The sequence below is a fragment of the Dermochelys coriacea genome, chromosome 7, assembly GCF_009764565.3.
Source record: "Dermochelys coriacea isolate rDerCor1 chromosome 7, rDerCor1.pri.v4, whole genome shotgun sequence".
Classification (NCBI taxonomy): Eukaryota; Metazoa; Chordata; order Testudines; family Dermochelyidae; genus Dermochelys; species Dermochelys coriacea.
The window spans coordinates 33798411-33815430 of NC_050074.1; the positions used below are offsets into that span (position 1 = coordinate 33798411).

The 17020-nt window shown below is 55.2% G+C and overlaps 1 protein-coding gene across 1 annotated transcript in view; it reads right to left on the reverse strand.

Moving 5' to 3' along the window:
• Positions 1–17020, reverse strand: part of ACTN3 (actinin alpha 3) — a 30815-nt gene that overhangs the window by 3877 nt on the left and 9918 nt on the right. Inside the window, exons 2-16 of the mRNA XM_043518564.1 lie at positions 14750–14864; positions 14000–14119; positions 13413–13499; positions 11714–11801; positions 11321–11399; positions 10716–10797; positions 9060–9145; positions 8596–8688; positions 7961–8191; positions 7247–7394; positions 6693–6843; positions 6209–6317; positions 5917–6057; positions 4687–4869; positions 4268–4402 (exon numbers count right to left, since the gene is read on the reverse strand). Of these exons, the coding sequence (XP_043374499.1) occupies positions 4268–4402; positions 4687–4869; positions 5917–6057; positions 6209–6317; positions 6693–6843; positions 7247–7394; positions 7961–8191; positions 8596–8688; positions 9060–9145; positions 10716–10797; positions 11321–11399; positions 11714–11801; positions 13413–13499; positions 14000–14119; positions 14750–14864 (1848 nt within the window). The remainder of the gene's footprint in view (positions 1–4267; positions 4403–4686; positions 4870–5916; positions 6058–6208; positions 6318–6692; positions 6844–7246; positions 7395–7960; positions 8192–8595; positions 8689–9059; positions 9146–10715; positions 10798–11320; positions 11400–11713; positions 11802–13412; positions 13500–13999; positions 14120–14749; positions 14865–17020) is intronic.

A 17020-nucleotide genomic window follows, 5' to 3' on the forward strand; every position in this document is an offset into this window, starting at 1 on the left:
CTTCTTGTTCTATCCTCAGCGATTAAGAACAATTCTTCTCCCTCCTGCTTGTAACAATATTTGATGTACTTGAAAACTATTATCATGTCCCCTCTCAGTCTTCTCTTCTCCAGATTAAACAAACCTAATTTTTTCTATCTTCCCTCATAGGTCATATTTTCTAGACGTTTAATCATTTTTGTCACTCTTCTCAGGACTTTCTCCAATTTGTCCACATCTTTCCTGAAATGTGGCGCCCAGAACTTGACACAATACTCCAGCTGAGGCCTAATCAGCACGGAGTAGATCGGAATAATTACTTCTTATGTCTTGCTTACAACACTCCTGTTAATACATCCCAGAAGAATGTTTGCCTTTTTTTGCAAGTGTTAGATTGTTGACTCATATTTAGCTTGGGATCCACTATGACCCCCAGATCCCTTTCCGCAGTACTCCTTCCGAGGCAGTCATTTCCCATTTTGTATGTGTGCAATGATTGTTCCTTCCTAAGTGGAGTACTTTGCACTTGTCCTTATTGAATTTCATCCTATTTACTTCAGACCATTTCTCCAGTTTGTCCAGATCATTTTGAATTTCAATCCTATCCTCCAAAGCACTTGCAACCTCTCCCAGCTTGGTATCATGCACAAACTTTACAAGTGTAATCTGTATGCCATTATCTAAATCATTGATGAAGATATTGGACAGAACCAGACCCAGAACTGATCCCTGCAGTTCCCCACTCTTTATGTCTTTCCAGCCTGACTGTGAACCACTGATAACTACTCTCTGGGAACGGTTTTCCAACCAGTTATGCACCCACCTTATAGTTAGGGCCCTATCAAATTCATGGTCCAATCGGTCAATTTCACGGTCATAAGATTTTAAAAATCATAAATGTCATGATTTCAGATATCTAAATCTGAAATTTCACGGTGTTGTAACCGTAGAGGTCGTGACCCAAAAGGGAGCTGTGGCGGGGTTGCAAGGTTATTGTGGGGGGTCACAGTATTGCCACCCTTACTTCTGTGCTGCTGCTGGCAGGATGCTGCCTTCAGAGGTAGGCACCTGGCCAGCAGCCTCTGCTCTCTGGCTACCCAGCTCTGAAAGCAGCACAGAAGTAAGGGTGGCAATACTGTGACCCCCCTACAATAACTTTGCAACCCCCCACAATCCCCTTTTGGGTCAGGCCCCCCAATTTGAGAAATGCTGGTCTCCCCCATGAAATCTGGTCTTTTGTGTACTTTTACCCTATACGATACAGATTTCATGGGGGAGACCAGATTTCACGGTCCGTGATGTGTTTTTCATGGCCGTGAATTTGGTAGGGACTTACTTATACTAGCTCCATCTAGGTTGTATTTTCCTAGTTTGTTTATGAGAAGGTCATGCGAGACAGTATCAAAAGCCTTACTAAAGTCAAGATACATCATGTCTACCGCTTCTCCCCTATCCACAAGGCTTGTTACCCTTGTCAAAGAAAGCTATTAAGTTGGTTCCGAGGAACTGATCTGAGGAACTGTCCCAGATTGAGGTATCATTAGAGGAGGTTTTGGAACAAACTGATAAATTAAACAGCAATAAGTCACCAGGACCAGATGGTATTCACCCAAGAGTTCTGAAGGAACTCAAAAGTGAAGTTGCAGAACTATTAACTGTAGTCTGTAACCTATAATTTAAGTCAGCTTCTGTACCAGAAGATTGGAGGATAGCTAATGTGAGACCAATTTTTAAAAATGGCTCCAGAGGTGATCCCAGCAATTACAGGCCTGTAAAACTGACTTCAGTACCGGGGAAACTGGTTGAAACTATAATAAAGAACAATATTGTCAGACATATATATGAACGTAATTTTTTGAGGAAGAGTCAACATGGTTTTAGTAAAAGGAAATCATGCCTCACCAATCTACTAGAATTCTTTGAGGGGGTCAACAACATGTGGACCAAGGGGATCCAGTGGATATAGTGTACTTAGATTTTCAGAAAGCCTTTGACAAGGTCCCTCACCAAAGGTTCTTATGCAAAGTAAGCTGCCACAGGATAAGAGAGAAGGTGCTCTCATGGATTGGTAACCGGTCAAAAGATAGGAAACAAAGAGTAGGTATAAATGATCAGTTTTCAGAATGGAGAGATGTAAATAGTGGTGTCCCCCAGGGGTCTGTTCTGGGACTAGTCCTATTCAACATATTCATAAATGATCTGGAAAAAGGGGTAAACAGTGAGGTTGCAAAATTTGCAGATGATACAAAATTACTAAAGATAGTTAAGACCCAAGCAGACTGCGAAGAGCTACAAAGGGATCTCTCAAAACTGGGTGATTGGGCAACAAAATGACAGATGAAATTTAATCTTGATAAATGCAAAGTAATGCACATTATGCTTTTCAATCCCAACTATACATATAAAATGATGGGGTCTAAATTAGCTGTTACCACTCAAGAAAGAGATCTTGGATCTTCTCTGAAAACATCCACTCAATGTGCAGCGGCAGTCAAAAAAGCAAACAGAATGCTGGGAATAATTAAGAAAGGGATAGGTATTAGGACAGAAAATATCATGTTGCCTCTATATAAGTCCATGGTATGCCCACATCTTGAATACTGTGTGCAGATGTGGTCACTCCATCTCAAAAAAGATATATTGGAACTGGAAAAGGTTCAGAAAAGGGTAACAAAAATTATTAGGGGTATGGAACGGCTTCCATATGAGGAGAGATTGATAAAACTGGGACTTTTCAGCTTGGAAAAGAGACATCTAAGGGAAGATAAGATTAAGGTCTATAAAATCATGACTGGTGTAGAGAAAGTAGATAAGGAAGTGTTGTGTGCTACTTCTCATAACACAAGAACTAGGGGTCACCAAATGAAATTAATAGGCAGCAGGTTTAAAACAAATAAAAGGAAGTATTTCTTCACACAACTCACAGTCAACCTGTGGAACCCCTTGCCAGAGGATGTTGTGAAGGCCAAGACCATAACAGGGTTAAAAAAAGAACTATATAAATTCTTGGAGGATAGGTCCATCAATGGCTATTAGCCATGATAGGCAGGAGTGGTGTCCCTAGCCTCTGTTTGCCAGAAGCTGGGAATGAGTGACAGGGGATGGATCATAGAATAGAATAGAATAGAATACCATGGTTGGAAGGGACCTCAGGAGGTCATCTAGTCCAACCCACTGCTCAAAGTAGGACCAATCCCCAATTTTTGCCCCAGATCCCTAAATGGCCCCCTCAAGGATTGAACTCACAACCCTGGGTTTATCAGGCCAATGCTCAAACCACTGATGATTACCTGTTCTGTTCATTCCCTCTGGGGCACCTGGCATTGGCTGCTATCGGAAGACAGGATACTGTGCTAGATGGACCTTTTGTCTGACCCAGTAAGGCCATTCTTATGTTCTTATGGTTTGACAGGCTTTGTTCTTGATAAATCCATGCTGACTGATACTGATCACCTTATTATCTTCTAGGTGTTTGCAAATTGATTCCTTAATTATTTGCTCCATTATCTTTCCAGGTACTGAAGTTATGCTGACTGGTCTGTAATTCCCCGGGTTGTCCTTATTCCCCGTTATATAGACTGGCACTGTATTTGCCATTTTCCAGTCCTCTGGAATCTTTCCCATCTTCCATGACATTCAAAGATAATCACTAATGGTTCAGATATCTCCTCAGTCAGCTCTTCAAGTATTCTAGGCTGTATTTCATCAGGCCCTGGTGACTTGAAGACATTTGACTTGTTTAAGTAATTTTTAATTTGTTCTTTCCCTATTTTAGCCTCGGATCGTACCTCATTTTCACTGGCATTCACTATGTTAGACGTCCAATCACTACTAACCTTTTTGGTGAAAACTGAAACAAAAAAATACATTTAGCACTTCTGCCATTTCCACATTTTCTGTTGTGTTTTCCCTCTCATTGAGTAATGGGCCTACCTGTCCTTGGTCTTCCTCTTGCTTTTAATGTATTTGTAGAATGTTTTCTTGTTACCCTTTATGTCTCTAGATAGTTTGATCTTGTTTTGTTCCTTGGCCTTTCCGATTTTGTCCCTACATACTTGTGTTATTTGTTTATATTCATCCTTTGTAATTTGATCAAGTTTCCACCTGTTGTAGACTCTTTTTTGAGTTTCAGATCTTTGAAGATCTCCTGGTTAGTCCCCACTCTCCTCCCAGAGCTGTGGCTAGAACCCAGGAGTCCTGACTCCCAGCCCTCCCATTCCCAATCTAACCATTAGTCCTCACTCCCCTTCTAGAGCTGTAGTTAGAATCCACACACTGGAGTTCTCACCTCCATCTTGGTCTGGATCCAGGGCCCCAAGACATTGGCCTGGGCAGCGAATTGGCGCCGCAGCCGCTCATTGGCCTGTTGCCGTGCCAACTCCTCCTGCAGTGTCTGGTCTCGGTGTGGCACCAGCTGCTTCACCTGTGGGGGAGGGAGCAGCAGGTGAGACGCTGTGGGACAGGACTCCAGACGGGAGGAGGCTGAGAGCAATGGGTTGGGAAGGCGGGGTTCCAGCTCAGGGAGGGCAGGGCCCAAGAGCAATGGGGCTGGGGAGGAAGGGCTGGCCAGACAGATAGGCACAGACAGACAAGCAGGAGGCATGACGGCCTGCAGGGTCAGATGGCTAGATGGACAGTGGGGTGGGACAGACACAGTCAGGGGGCGGGAGGGTCAGCCAGGTCCCCGCTCCCAGTGGCCGCACTCACCGTGTCCCACTTGCTGGCGATGTCGAGGTGTGAGAGGTTGGTGTAGGGGTTCACCCCACTCAGCTTGATGCCATAGGTCTGGGCAATCTTCTGGATCTCGTTCTGAATGCCTAGGATGGCCATGCGCTCCTTGTCGGCCTCGGGCAGTGTGGCCTTGAACTGCTCATGGGCCGTGATCAGGCTCTGCAGGCAGGAGGACAGTTGCCATGGGGGGAGTGTTGCCCGAAGAGCCCCTCACAGCCCGTGGGCTGACGGCCCACCGCCCTGTGTCAGATCTGGCCCAACGCCCTCACTCCCCATCACGCTGAGGGCAGAATGTGTCCTGCGAGGTCTGGGGTGTACAGTGGTGGCCCACTGGTCCCCAGATCCCTGTGGGATGCCTGCACAGGCTCTGCCCGGAGTTACCGGCGTGCTGGGTGTGTGTTCGTACAGCGTGTTTGGGAGGCAGAGCTCACACCCAGCCTGGACAGCGCACGGGTCAGTGACCCAGCTGGCTGGTTGGATAGTGGCAGGATATTTACATATAAGGCAAACAAAGCCATTAAGCTAACAAACGGTGAAAGAGACACCTGAGTGATCCCGCCTGGGACAGAGCCTGCCTCCCAGGCCGCCCTCTGGCTCTGGATTCAGGGACAATGGTGACACAGGAGGAGCAAAGAGACCTCGTTACCGTCACGGGGGCCAGAGGGAGCAGTGCCTCTGAGCCTGGGAAAGCTGGGCCCCCTGGCCAGGGGGGATGGAGATGCTGCAAACTTGAGGTGGATGAGAAAACTGCTCGGGCAAAGGCTGGGACTTTGGGAAATTAAGTGTGTTAGCTAGAAAGTGGGTTTTGTTCTCTCCAGCAAAACTCTGTCTGGCTAAGGGGTAACCCCGGGGCTTACGATTTTGGCCACCTGAGCAGAGCATCACAGGGACACTGTGCCTGACTGTGCCACACCCCATAGCCCCCCCCCACTTCCCTTGACCCGCTCCCACCCAGCTCTGCCACTTCCCCTAATTCCACACCCCATAAGCCCCCCACCTCCCCTGAAACCAGAGAGCAGGGGGCCGAGGGATTCATACACCGAGAGGAAACTAAGGCACAGAGCAGGAAAGTGATTTGTCCAAGGTCAGAGGCAGAGCCAGGATAGAACCCAGGAGTCCTGGCTCCCAGCACTCCCTGTTCTAACCACTAGACCCCACTCCCCTCCCAGAGCCAGGGATCTAGCCCAGGGGCCCTGTGGGCTGCACCTGGATCTCCTCAATGCTGTGCACAATGAACATGTCCTGCAGGTCCTCAGTGGCACCATCCATCCAGTTGTTGAAGGGCGCGGCTCTCTTGGCAAATTCCAGGTACAGCTGGTCAATGGTCTCCAGCAGCTTCTCCACCCGCTGGGCAGGGACAGAGCCAGAGAGTTAGAGGGGAACGGGGCAACTACCATCCCCCTGGCCCCTGCACTGGGGCAGGCCTATCCCCCGGCCACACCCCTCCCCACTCCGGTTGGCAGCAGGAGCTCCCCTGCCATCCAGGGCCCCCTCTCACCTCCAGCGCATCCCTCCTTTTCTGGGTCAGGGTGCCCAGTGTGTCCCATTGGTCACAGATGGCCTGGCAGCGGGAGTTCACCGAGGCAGCATCATGGTAGTCCAGCTCGCTGCGGGGGAGGGGAGAGATGGTGGGAAGATATGGGCAATGAGCCATGGGGCAGGGCACTGAGCCACTGGGGTGCCACGGGGCAAGGCACACAGCCACTGGGGTGCCACTGGGGAAAGGCACAGAGCCACCTGGGTGCCACGGGGCAAGGCACAGAGCCACTGGGGAAAGGCACAGACCCCCGGGGTGCCACAGGGCAGGGCACAGAGTCCTGGATACTGCCCACCTAGCTAGGGACACCACCTGCCTGGGCATTAGGAACTGGGTGGGACATTGTGGTTAGAGCAGGGGGCTGAGAGCCAGGACTCCTGGGTTCTCTCCCTGGCTCTGACAGGGGGATTCTGGCCGGGGGGTGTGTCTCAGGCCCAGCACTTACTTAAGCTCCTGGGCGATGGCGGCGATCTGCTCCACACGGTCCTGGTGGGCGGCCAGGTCACTCTCAAAGGCCTCGTGTTTGCGCATCAGTGCCCGCACCTCCATGAGCGAGGCTGACTCATAGTCCCTCTGCGAGAGCATTTCCTCCTTCCCTGCAGGGGCAGCACGGTCTGAGCCTAGCCAGCCTTCTCCACCCCCAGCCTACCAGCTCCTGCCCTCTGAACCCCCTGCCCCATACCCCATGGGCCTCTGTGGCAGGGAGGACCCCAATGGGTATCACCCACATGGGGGGGTCACTGAGGGCAGAGCCTACCCCATCCCAGAGGGCAGGGAGGAGCCCAGAGCAGGGAGGCAGGGCATGAGGGGTAGTGCCCTTCTGGGGCGGGGACAGGAGCAGTCCCCTCTGGGGGAGATCTGCAGTGGGTGTAGAGGAAGGCAGGGGTGATCCCTGTAGCAGAAAGGGGTATCCCCGTAGTGAGGGATGCGGGTGGGGAAAGCCCTGTAGCAAGAGGGGCTGGGGAAAATCCCTGGCCCAGGGGGGCTGGGGGCTGATACCTCTGGTCCAGGATTCATGCAACGTTGCCTTCTGCTTGAACTTCTCAGCCAGGTGCTCCAGGCGCTCCAAGCGGCGGATCTCGGTCAGCAGCCACTCCTCATAGCCCTTCTCCACCTGCTCCAGCCCCTTCCAGGCATTGGCGATATCCTACCTCCACCGCAGAGAGAGGTGTATGAGCCTGGGCGCTGCCCCCTCCTCCCACAGCACCAGGGGAGTGCTGGAGTTGGCCACTTGCCCTGCCCCACCCCCACCTGGCCCCTGGGGCAGCAGCACCCAGATCACAGCCACCCCATGCCCACCTGGGAGGCAGGAACTGCCCCCTGGACACACCAGCCTTGGCCCCATCAATAACTGACAAGCCCTGTGATGGTCCATGTTCTCTGTGTGTACTCACCACCCTCAGGACACATGGATCCCCACACCATGGGTACTGCCCCCCCATGCACACATACCTCCCTGCCCCCTGGGCACTGCCTCTCGGGCACACATCTCACTGTCCCCTGGATACATGTGGCTTCCCACCCCATGGGCACCATCATGCAACAGGCATGTGTACGCCCCTGGTCCATGTGGACCCATGCCCATTGGATGTGCCATGCAGGCCTCATCGCTGCTCAGGGTAGCAGAAGCAGAGTCCATGGATGGATGGCAGATCCCCCCCAGGTGCCAAGGGCCCCATGGCAGGTATGTGGCCTCCCTGTGCCATGGCTCACCGAGACCATCTTGCCCTCGGAGGGCATGAAGGCGGGCCGGTTGCTCAGTCGCAGCTTGGTCTGCAGGGTGTTGAAGTTGATCTCGAGCTGGCATTTCTCCTGCACGCGGGGTGGTTTATGGACTCGGCGATAGTCCCGGAAATCCTCCAGCTTGCGCCGCATGGCGCTCATGCTCTTCTCTGCCACGCGGTTCTCCAGCCATGGGATGGTGCGCCGGATCCACTCCAGCAGCTGTGGGGAGCCGTGGGGAGGGTGAGGGCCAGCAGGGGGCAGTGCTGGGTCACTCCAGTGCCTACAGGCCCTTGGGGGAGAGTCACAGGCACATAGCGCAGTGCTAGCTCCTGACTCCCCAGCCTAGACCTCAGCACCCCTTCTCCCCCCCCCAGCATTATAGCTGCACCCCATCAGGCCAGTATATCACCACCACTGCACCCAGGGGACCTGGCTCCCAACCCCTCCCACTGTTCTAACCCACTAGATCTCCCTCCCTTGCTGGAGCCAGGCCAGAACCCAGGAGTCCTGATGCCATTTAAGGCCTTGCTCCTTCTCTCCAGCATGCCCAGGTCTGGGAGCAAGCCCCCAGCAGATGTCAGGGAGAGGGGGCATGGCGTCTTCAGGGCAGGATGGATTGGTACCTCGCTTGCCAGCTTCTCGTACTCCTCCATCAGTTTCTCGTTCTCCTGATTGACAGCCAGCACCTTGCAGATCCTGTTTGCAGCCGTCTCAGCCTGGGGTGGGGTGGGGGGAGAAACACCACATTACTTCTCATCGGGGGGGAAGAGAGAGCAGCCTGAGCACAGTCCTTCCCTTCCCTTCCCCTGACTGAGATCGGGGCCCCATCAAGCATCTGTGGGGCCTCGCGGGAGAGAGCTGTACTGGGCCCTGCATGGACCCTGACCAAAGTCAAGCCCCTGTTGGGCAGGGTGCTGCACATATGCTCCCACCTGAGATCGGGACCCCTGTTGTGCCAGGTATCACACTGATCCCAATAGAGACTGGGACCCATGGGGGTGGGCACCACACAGCCCCCAACCAAGACTGTCCCCACCCCCATTCCCATTTGCACTGGAGACACACACACACACACACACACACACACCTGCTCTGCTCCAGCAAAAGCATGGTAGAAGCAGGACACGTAGGTCATGATGGCTTTCTCGTCCGGCTTGGGTGTGTTAACAATATCTGTGGAGAGATGCCAGCTGCTCAGTGGGAGTGGGGGTGGGGGGTGCGAGGGTGTGTCCTGGCCACACACTCCTGCACTGGAGTCTCGACTGCTTCTCCCCCAAACCCAGCACCCTGTGTGACCTCCTATAGCCCTCCCCGTCCCTCCATCCTGGAACTCCTGTCCCCAGCACACTCCTCCCAGCCCCAGTCCTTGCCTTGGGATGGGCCTGTGACAGAATGGGAATGTTTCATAATGTTTTTATGAATCCTATGTGTGCCTCAGTTTCCCCCTATACTTTGCATGGCTAGCCAGTGGGGGGAAGGGATTATGTTTGCTCTCAGGGCAGGTTTACACTAGACACTGACATCGGCATAACCATGTCTCCCTGGGGTGTGAAAAATCCACCCCCGAGTGATGTAGCTATACTGACCTCCCCCCAATGTGGACAGGGCTAGAGGGATGGAAAAATTCTCCCACTGACCTAGCTACCGCCTCTCAGGGAGGTGGGAAACTACAGCCACAGGCCAAGCCCTCCCCTGGTATAGGTGGTGTCTGCAGTGCCTTGATTTCTCTGTACAAACCTCAGGACTCCAGGTGACTCACAAGCCCTGCTCCGTTCGGAGAAGGCTCTTTGGTGCCATGGCAGATCCCGGCTGGGGTGTGTCCGTCCTTGAGGGGTGGACAAGGCTCTGCCAGGAGCTTGTCTCAGCTGGACTCGCAGGGCAGAGCTCAGGGGGTGAAGCAGGGGGGCAGGAGCCCAGGAGCTCAGTCTAGGAGGCAGTGAGGCCACATGGCCTGCCCTGAAGGGGTCCTCCATGGGGGCAGGGGTCTGGCACACGTAGGGGTTCCTCCAAGAGACTGTTTCAGAGCTGGTGTGTAGCGCAGATCCTGGGGATCTATGACGGTGCCCCCCAGCCCCTGCCTGGAAGCACACTCCCCCCCCCCAGGCTGGGCTGCACAGGCCCAGAGTGCCAGCTGCCCTGGGCATTAGAGCCATGTCCCCTGGATCCACGGCCCACAAAGGAGACCAGCAGGGTTGGTGATGGCAGCCAAATGGGCTATGAAGGGAGGGGAGAGTCTGGCTCAGGCACCTCGTTCCACAGAGCATCCCTGCGTGGTGGGTCAAGGGGACAGCCTGAGATCCACACAGGAGTAAACGGAAAAAGGGACACTGTAGAGGAGGGCCGTCCTACCTACGCACCAAGGAATCAGTGGCAGAGCCAAAAACAGAACCCAAGAGTCCTGGCTCCTAGCCCGCTGCTCTAACCCACTAGATCCCCTCCTGAGCTGGGAGAGATCCCAAGCGTCCTGACCTACAGAATCAGGTTGGGGGGCTGAAGCGGGAGCTCAGGTAGGAGGAGGATAAATTATCATGTTTCCAGCCCCAAGTTGGCTCAGCCAGGCCCTGACGGGACCCAGGAGAAGGGTCGGGCTCAGAAGTCAGGTTCAGGTTCAAGGGTTAGGAGTTGGGATTAGGGCTGGGGTCAACACAAGGTTCCAGGGTCAGGGTCACGCAAAGGGCTGGCCAGAGCAGTGGGTCCCCAGGCCCCTCTGTGCAGCTCTCGGAGTGTAGCGCTTAGCTCCCACCTTCAGCGTCCAGCATCTTGGGGATGTCCAGGTACTTCTCAGCCACCTCAAAGGCCGTGTTGAGGTTCCCAATGGGGTCATCCTAGGCACAGAGGGGCAGAGCTGTGAGACTGGGGGGGCTTGGTGACAGGCTGGGCCAGGGGGCAAAGAGGGCTGTGTGAGCCGCAGGCAAGGGGGGCACCATGAGAGGGACGGGGCCCTGCAGGGAGCAGGGCAGGATCGAGGGCCTGAGCCATGTAGTGGGAGGAGGGGTGGGCACGTTGGCGGTAACAGGGATGGGAAGGCATTCACGGGGGCAGGAAGCTGCTGCTCAGAGCTTGGGTAACAGGTCAGGGACAGGGATCTGGCTGGCAAAGAGCTGAACGTCCTTGGGCAGAAACAGCCAGGGAGAAAGAAACTAAATGGGGGGCTGGGGCAGTGCCAGGAGCCAGGACCAATGTCACTGGGGTGCTAGCCAGAGAGGGTTTTCCTGTGGTAGCAGGGAGCTGGCAGGGGTGGGGGCTGGGAGGAGGGAGTACAGGGAAGCAGCAAGGGTGGGGGCTGGGGCAATGGGGGGAACACCTGGGGAAGGGTGGGGGAGACAGCAGGGGCAGGGGCCATCACACCTTTCTGAGCTTGGCATAGTCGATGAGGTCAGGCCGGTGGCGGTGGATCAGGGCGCACAGGGCCAGCCCATCCTTCCAGCTGTGCCGCATCCGGGGGCAAGGAGAAGAAGAAGTTGGGTGATCCTCGGCTATGACCCCTGGCCAGCTGCAGGCGCTGTGCTGGGGCCTGGCACTACACACACACCCCAGCCCCGCCCTATGCTCCCTCCTCCGGCCCAGCTGCCCCTGGGCTCCTTCACTCCAGCCGGCACTGCTGAAGCTACTGTCTCCTGAGAGAGGGGCTGAGCCCCAGCCAACTCAACTCACGAAGGCTGCAGGGCGAGGGCACCCCTGGGGCCTGCCCCAAAGCCCCGAGCCCCCAGCAAAGCCCCCCCTCCCCACGGCGCCCCCTACCTGATGTGGAAGTTCTGCACATTGACGTTCCGGTATGGAGCAGTCTTCCTCTGGCACCACAGCAGCAGCCCCTCCTTGGCCGAAGTCTCTGCAAGAAACCAGGCAGCATGGTTCAGACCCCCCTGGCCCAGCTGCTCGGAGGGGCAGAGGAGCAGGAGATGGGGTGGGGGTGGAGTGGCCCCTGGCAGGAAGGGCCTGTAGTGCAAGGGAGAGCCTTACCCACAGCCCCTCACTGGTGGGTGTGGGAGGGGGCAGCAGGGAGGTCTCAGATTCATGGAGTTCCAGCCCAGAAGGGACCATTAGATCACCCAGTCTGCCCTGCTGCACAGCCCAGGCCAGAGAACCTCACCCAACTACCCCTGCATTGCACCCGTCACTTGTGTTGGCTAAAGCATTTCAGGCCTCAGGAGACTGACCTGTTGTGAGCCCTAGACCCGAGAACAGCAGAGACCCAGGGGCCACCAATGCCCAAGCCCCTGGTGATGACAGGGAATGGATTTGACAAGGCATGACCAAAGATGACCCATGCCCGCATGATCTCCACAGATGACTCATGCCCTGTGCTGCAGAAGAAGGTGAAAGGTCCCTGCCAATCAGACTGAGGGAAAATTTATTCCTGACCCAAATCTGGCCATCAGTTTAGATCCTGAGCATGGGAGCAAGGCACACCAGCCAGGCAGCTACGTCAGAGTCTCTGGACAATCTCAGAGCACTGGCCATCCCTCCACATGTCCCGTCTCCAGCTGTGGACGATCTCTGATGCTTCAAAGGAGGAAAAAACACCCAGACAACTGGCCAATTGTGAACTGGAGAAAAAAAATCCTTCCTGACCCCTGCCCTGACCAGCCGCAGCCCTGAAGCATGAGATTAGATTATGGTCAATACTGGGGTGTAGGGGTATGTGTATGGCTATATACAGGGATGTGTAATGTATAGGAGGTGCAGCTAAAAGGCATTTGTATGGGGGTGTATAAAGTACAGGGATAGATATAGGGGTATACAGTGTATAGGAATGTGTATGGGGCTGTTTGGGGTGTATAGTGTATAGGGGTATGTACATGGGATATGTATGGATTATATGATGTATAGGGGTGTATATGGGGGGTGTAGTACAGGGTATAGGAAATATATGGAGTGAGTAGGGTCCATGTATAGGGGTTTATATAGGGTGCATGATTGTGTAGATGGGTATGCATATAATAGAGTATAAGGGTGTGTATAGAAGCCATATGGGCTATATAGTGTACAGGGCTGTGTATATGGGGTGTGTATGGAGTGTAAGATCTAATGTACAGGGGTGTATGTGTGTAGAGTATAGGAGTGTATAGTGTATAGGTGTGTGTGTAACGAATAGGAGATATATGGAGTGTATAATGTTTGGGGTGCATGTATAGGGGTTTATATTGGGGGGTTCAGATAGTTATGTATGGGGCATCCGTAGGGGCTATATGGGACGTATAGGGGTATGTATATGGGGTGTGCATGGAGTGTATTGTGTATAAGGATAGGTGTGGGGTGCACAGTATACAGGGGTATGTGTAGTGTCCGGGAGATATATGGAGTGTGTAGTGTATAGGGATTATATAGGGTGTCTGTGTATGGGGACAGGGTGCAGTGTAGAAGGGTGTCTGGTGTATATGGTACAGGAGTACATATTGGGGGTGGGGTGTAAAGGGGCAGAGCCCAGCCCCGCACTCACCTTCCACTGAGATGTCCTGGATGGCAAAGCGCAGGATAATTGTCCAGATCATCCCCAGAGTCATCTTCAGATTCCCGTCCACAATTTCTGAAGTGGGGGAGGGGGAGAGTCAGAGCGGGGTGGGGCAGAGTGACAGAAAGAGACGGGTGTCCAGGGGACAGGGGGAGAGATGGGGTGCACAGAGATAGAGAGATGGAGATGGACGGGCAGGCAGAGGAGAGCATATGTGGGGGGAAAGACAGAAGTAAACCCAGCCCCACCCCCACAGTGTTTGTGCTGCTCAGGGGCCTGCACATCTGCAGCCCAGGCACTGCTGACAGGCAGCCTCCCCACCTCGAGACAGAGCAACCCATGGGATTATGAGGGAACGTGGCTCAACCCCAACCCAGCCCCCCCGACCTGCACGGAGGGTGCTGCCAGTACCTGTGGCCACCCTACCCTCCCAGACATGCACAGCGCCTGCCTACCAGCGCCACAGCGATGGGGCTGGCATCACCATGGTAATGGGGCATGCAGGAGGAGACTGCACCAGCGCTGTGGGCCCTCATCACCCTAGTCAGGACCACTGCCCCCCCAACCCCACTCACCCTCAGCCCCGATGGAGACCAGCTTGACCCCCTTGCTGGCAATGAAGTCCAGGGCCTTGTTGACATTGGCGATCTTGTGGAAACGCATCTTGCCTTTGTCCGGCTTTGGCAACCGCTCACCTGAGGGGTTGGGGGAGAGTCACCAATCGGGGAAGGCACAGAGCCCCCCGCACACCCATGCACATCCCCACTCGCCTGGGGGCAGAGTCAGTGATGGGGCACCTCCACACACACCCTAGGGTTCCCTGCACTCCCTCCCCACTTGACTGAGGGGGACTCAGCAGTGTGGGTGGGGAAGCACAGATTTCCCCCCCTCCATCCCCACATACCCTCCTCACACACACTCACATCTGGGAGCAGAGTTGGTGACAGACACCGCCCTGAGCTCAGTCACACAAACCAGGTGCACCCCTCATTGCCAGGCCACAACACACCCCACCACATACACACCCAAGCAGCGTGACACAGCCAACCCCACATCACATAACCCCAGATTCAGAGCCAGGGGTCCAGAGCCCCTCCCCGCCCCACTACAGCTGGGCTACACCCTGGTGACTGCACCCTCTAGGTCCCCCCCAATTCCCTCTTATCTTCCCATGGGTTCTCTCCCACACACTCCCACATGGTTTCTTGCCCCTTGTGGCCACTGAACCCTTACTGGTGGCTCCCCATGGATTCTTGTCCCTCTCCTCATCACCCCAACATGGCCCTCTGTGGATCTGCCCCCCGCTTCCAGCTCCACCACCTTACCCGAGATCACCTCCAGCAGCAGCATGAGTTTCAGCCCATTGCGGAAATCCTCCTCGATGTTCTCGATCTGTGTGCCCGCCTTGCGCAGGTGGGAGTTGCACCAGGCCGTGAATGTCTGCAGGAGAAGATGGGGGGCGAGGTTTAGAGAGACCCCCACAGCCCCTCCCCGCCCCAGGGAACAGAACAGCAGAATGAGCAAGAGGCAGGAGGGGCTGGGCTATTTCCACGCCAGCACTTGGGTTGGTGTAGGTAGGGACAGGCTGCCTGCACCTCACATAGCTCCCCATTGCTCGCCCTCCTTGGGGCTTCTTCCTCATAGCTCCCCCATCCTCACCCCACAGCACCCACCTTCCCCCCAGGACCACGTCCTGGTCAGCTCCATACATCAGCAGGATCGAGGCTCTGCTCACTAGAGGGGACACAGCCCAGATGGCCTCCCAGGGCACTGTGCCAGGCCCTTGGCACAAGGGGCTGATTCCCACCAGAGCCGGGGCCCCCACGAGCCTTACAGCACAAGCCAGACACAGGTTTGACCTCCACATCACTGACCTCTGACCCTAACCCCTCCCTGGGATGGGCAAGCCCTGACCCTAACATCAACATCACCAAACTCTGCCCTTAAGCTCACCGCCAACCTTAGCATCACACGGTCCTCTGACCCTAACCCTGGCGAGTCCCACCCCAACCCTGGTATTGGCCTGTCCTGCCCCTAACCCTGCTCCCCACCTCAGTCCTGGGGAGTCCCCCATCTAACCCCAGGGCTGGCCAGCCCCACCCCAACTCCCCCTATTGCTGAGCCCTCACCCTCTTCTTTTAACCTACCCTCCCAAACACCAGGGAGCCCAAAACTGCAACACTCCCAGCTCCCCCTTAACACACAGCTGACCCTGGGACTCCCACAGCCTCTGAGCTCTGCTAATAACACAAATGCTGCTGGCCTCATCCACCCCACTGCCCCCACCTCACCCCACCCCTCCTGGGTGGCTGCAGGGAAGGGGGGTGGGAATGGGGCATGTGTGTGTGTCACTGCTCCCCCTGCTGGTGAGCACATGTTCCTGCCCACAACGCCTCCCCATATTTAGCCCCAGCCTGGGAACCCGGCTGTCGGGAGGGGATGTGTGAGTCAGGCCTACAGCAATGCATCGACTCTGCAGATCTAGATGGCACACAACAACGTGCCTGCTAGGGGGGCAGGGTGTACCCAGGCTTCCCAGAGGGGTGAGATCATGATCCGCAGACTGCAGCCAAAGGGCCTCGGCTGGCTGGCTGCCACCCCCATCCCTGAGAGGGGACACTGGGAATCCTGGCCCACAGACCCTCCTCCCCTCCTCAGTGCAGAGTGCTTCTGCTCCCTTTGCCCACCTGGCCCAGGGTGGGGCTGGGTGGATGGGACACCCCCCCCACCGACAGGATGCAGCCTCATTCCTAACATGACTAAGATGGAGCATGGCAGGGGGAGGGAACAGCTGTTCTAGCCCACCCCCCTGCCAGCCACCCTGAAGAGAACAGCTGCTGGGATTCAGCGTCTGGGATTTCCTGGGCAGGGGGATGGGCTAGATGGGACCTGGGTGGTTCTAACCATAGTCCCACTAGCCCTGCACCCCCTCCCACTGCACAGCAGAGTATTCCAGCATGCATTGCTGCTCTCCCCCACTCCATGTGCCCCCATGTCATGCCTTCCAGCTTCCCTGGTCCCCTAGGGTGAGCATGCTTCTTTGGGTTTAAATGGGAGTGGAGATTCCCAGGACTCCGGGAGCTGGGGATTGATGGGAAAGACCAAACAGCAGGAGAGCTGCAATGAAACTGCAGGGGTAGGCAGAGCCCCACTATAAAGCACCTGGTGCACATGCGGGTGAGTGCATGCACACCGCTCTGTGAGCGGGGGGGAGTGGTGATTACAAGGTGTGGCACAAATGGGCTGGGCCTTAGAGCACTTCTATAGCCAAGGACATTTCTCTAGTGTAGGTCTGACTCCATCCTGGCCCCAATTCTCTCCCTCAGGGGGCCATGGGGCCTCTCTCACACACACAGATCTTACGCAATATAGCAGAGGCGATGACACACTGCCACACACTCACACCTTGTAGCTTTAAATCCGTTGGAGAGCTGTGGATACCCCACACTGGAGGTCTGCAGGATACAACCACGCAGGCAGGAGGTTGGGGGGGCAGGATGCCCCTGACTGGCTGGATTTTCTAGAGTCATCCCAATAGTCCCTTGGAATCACCCCCCACCTTGCACCCTATTCTTCACCCATCCCCCATGGGGCAG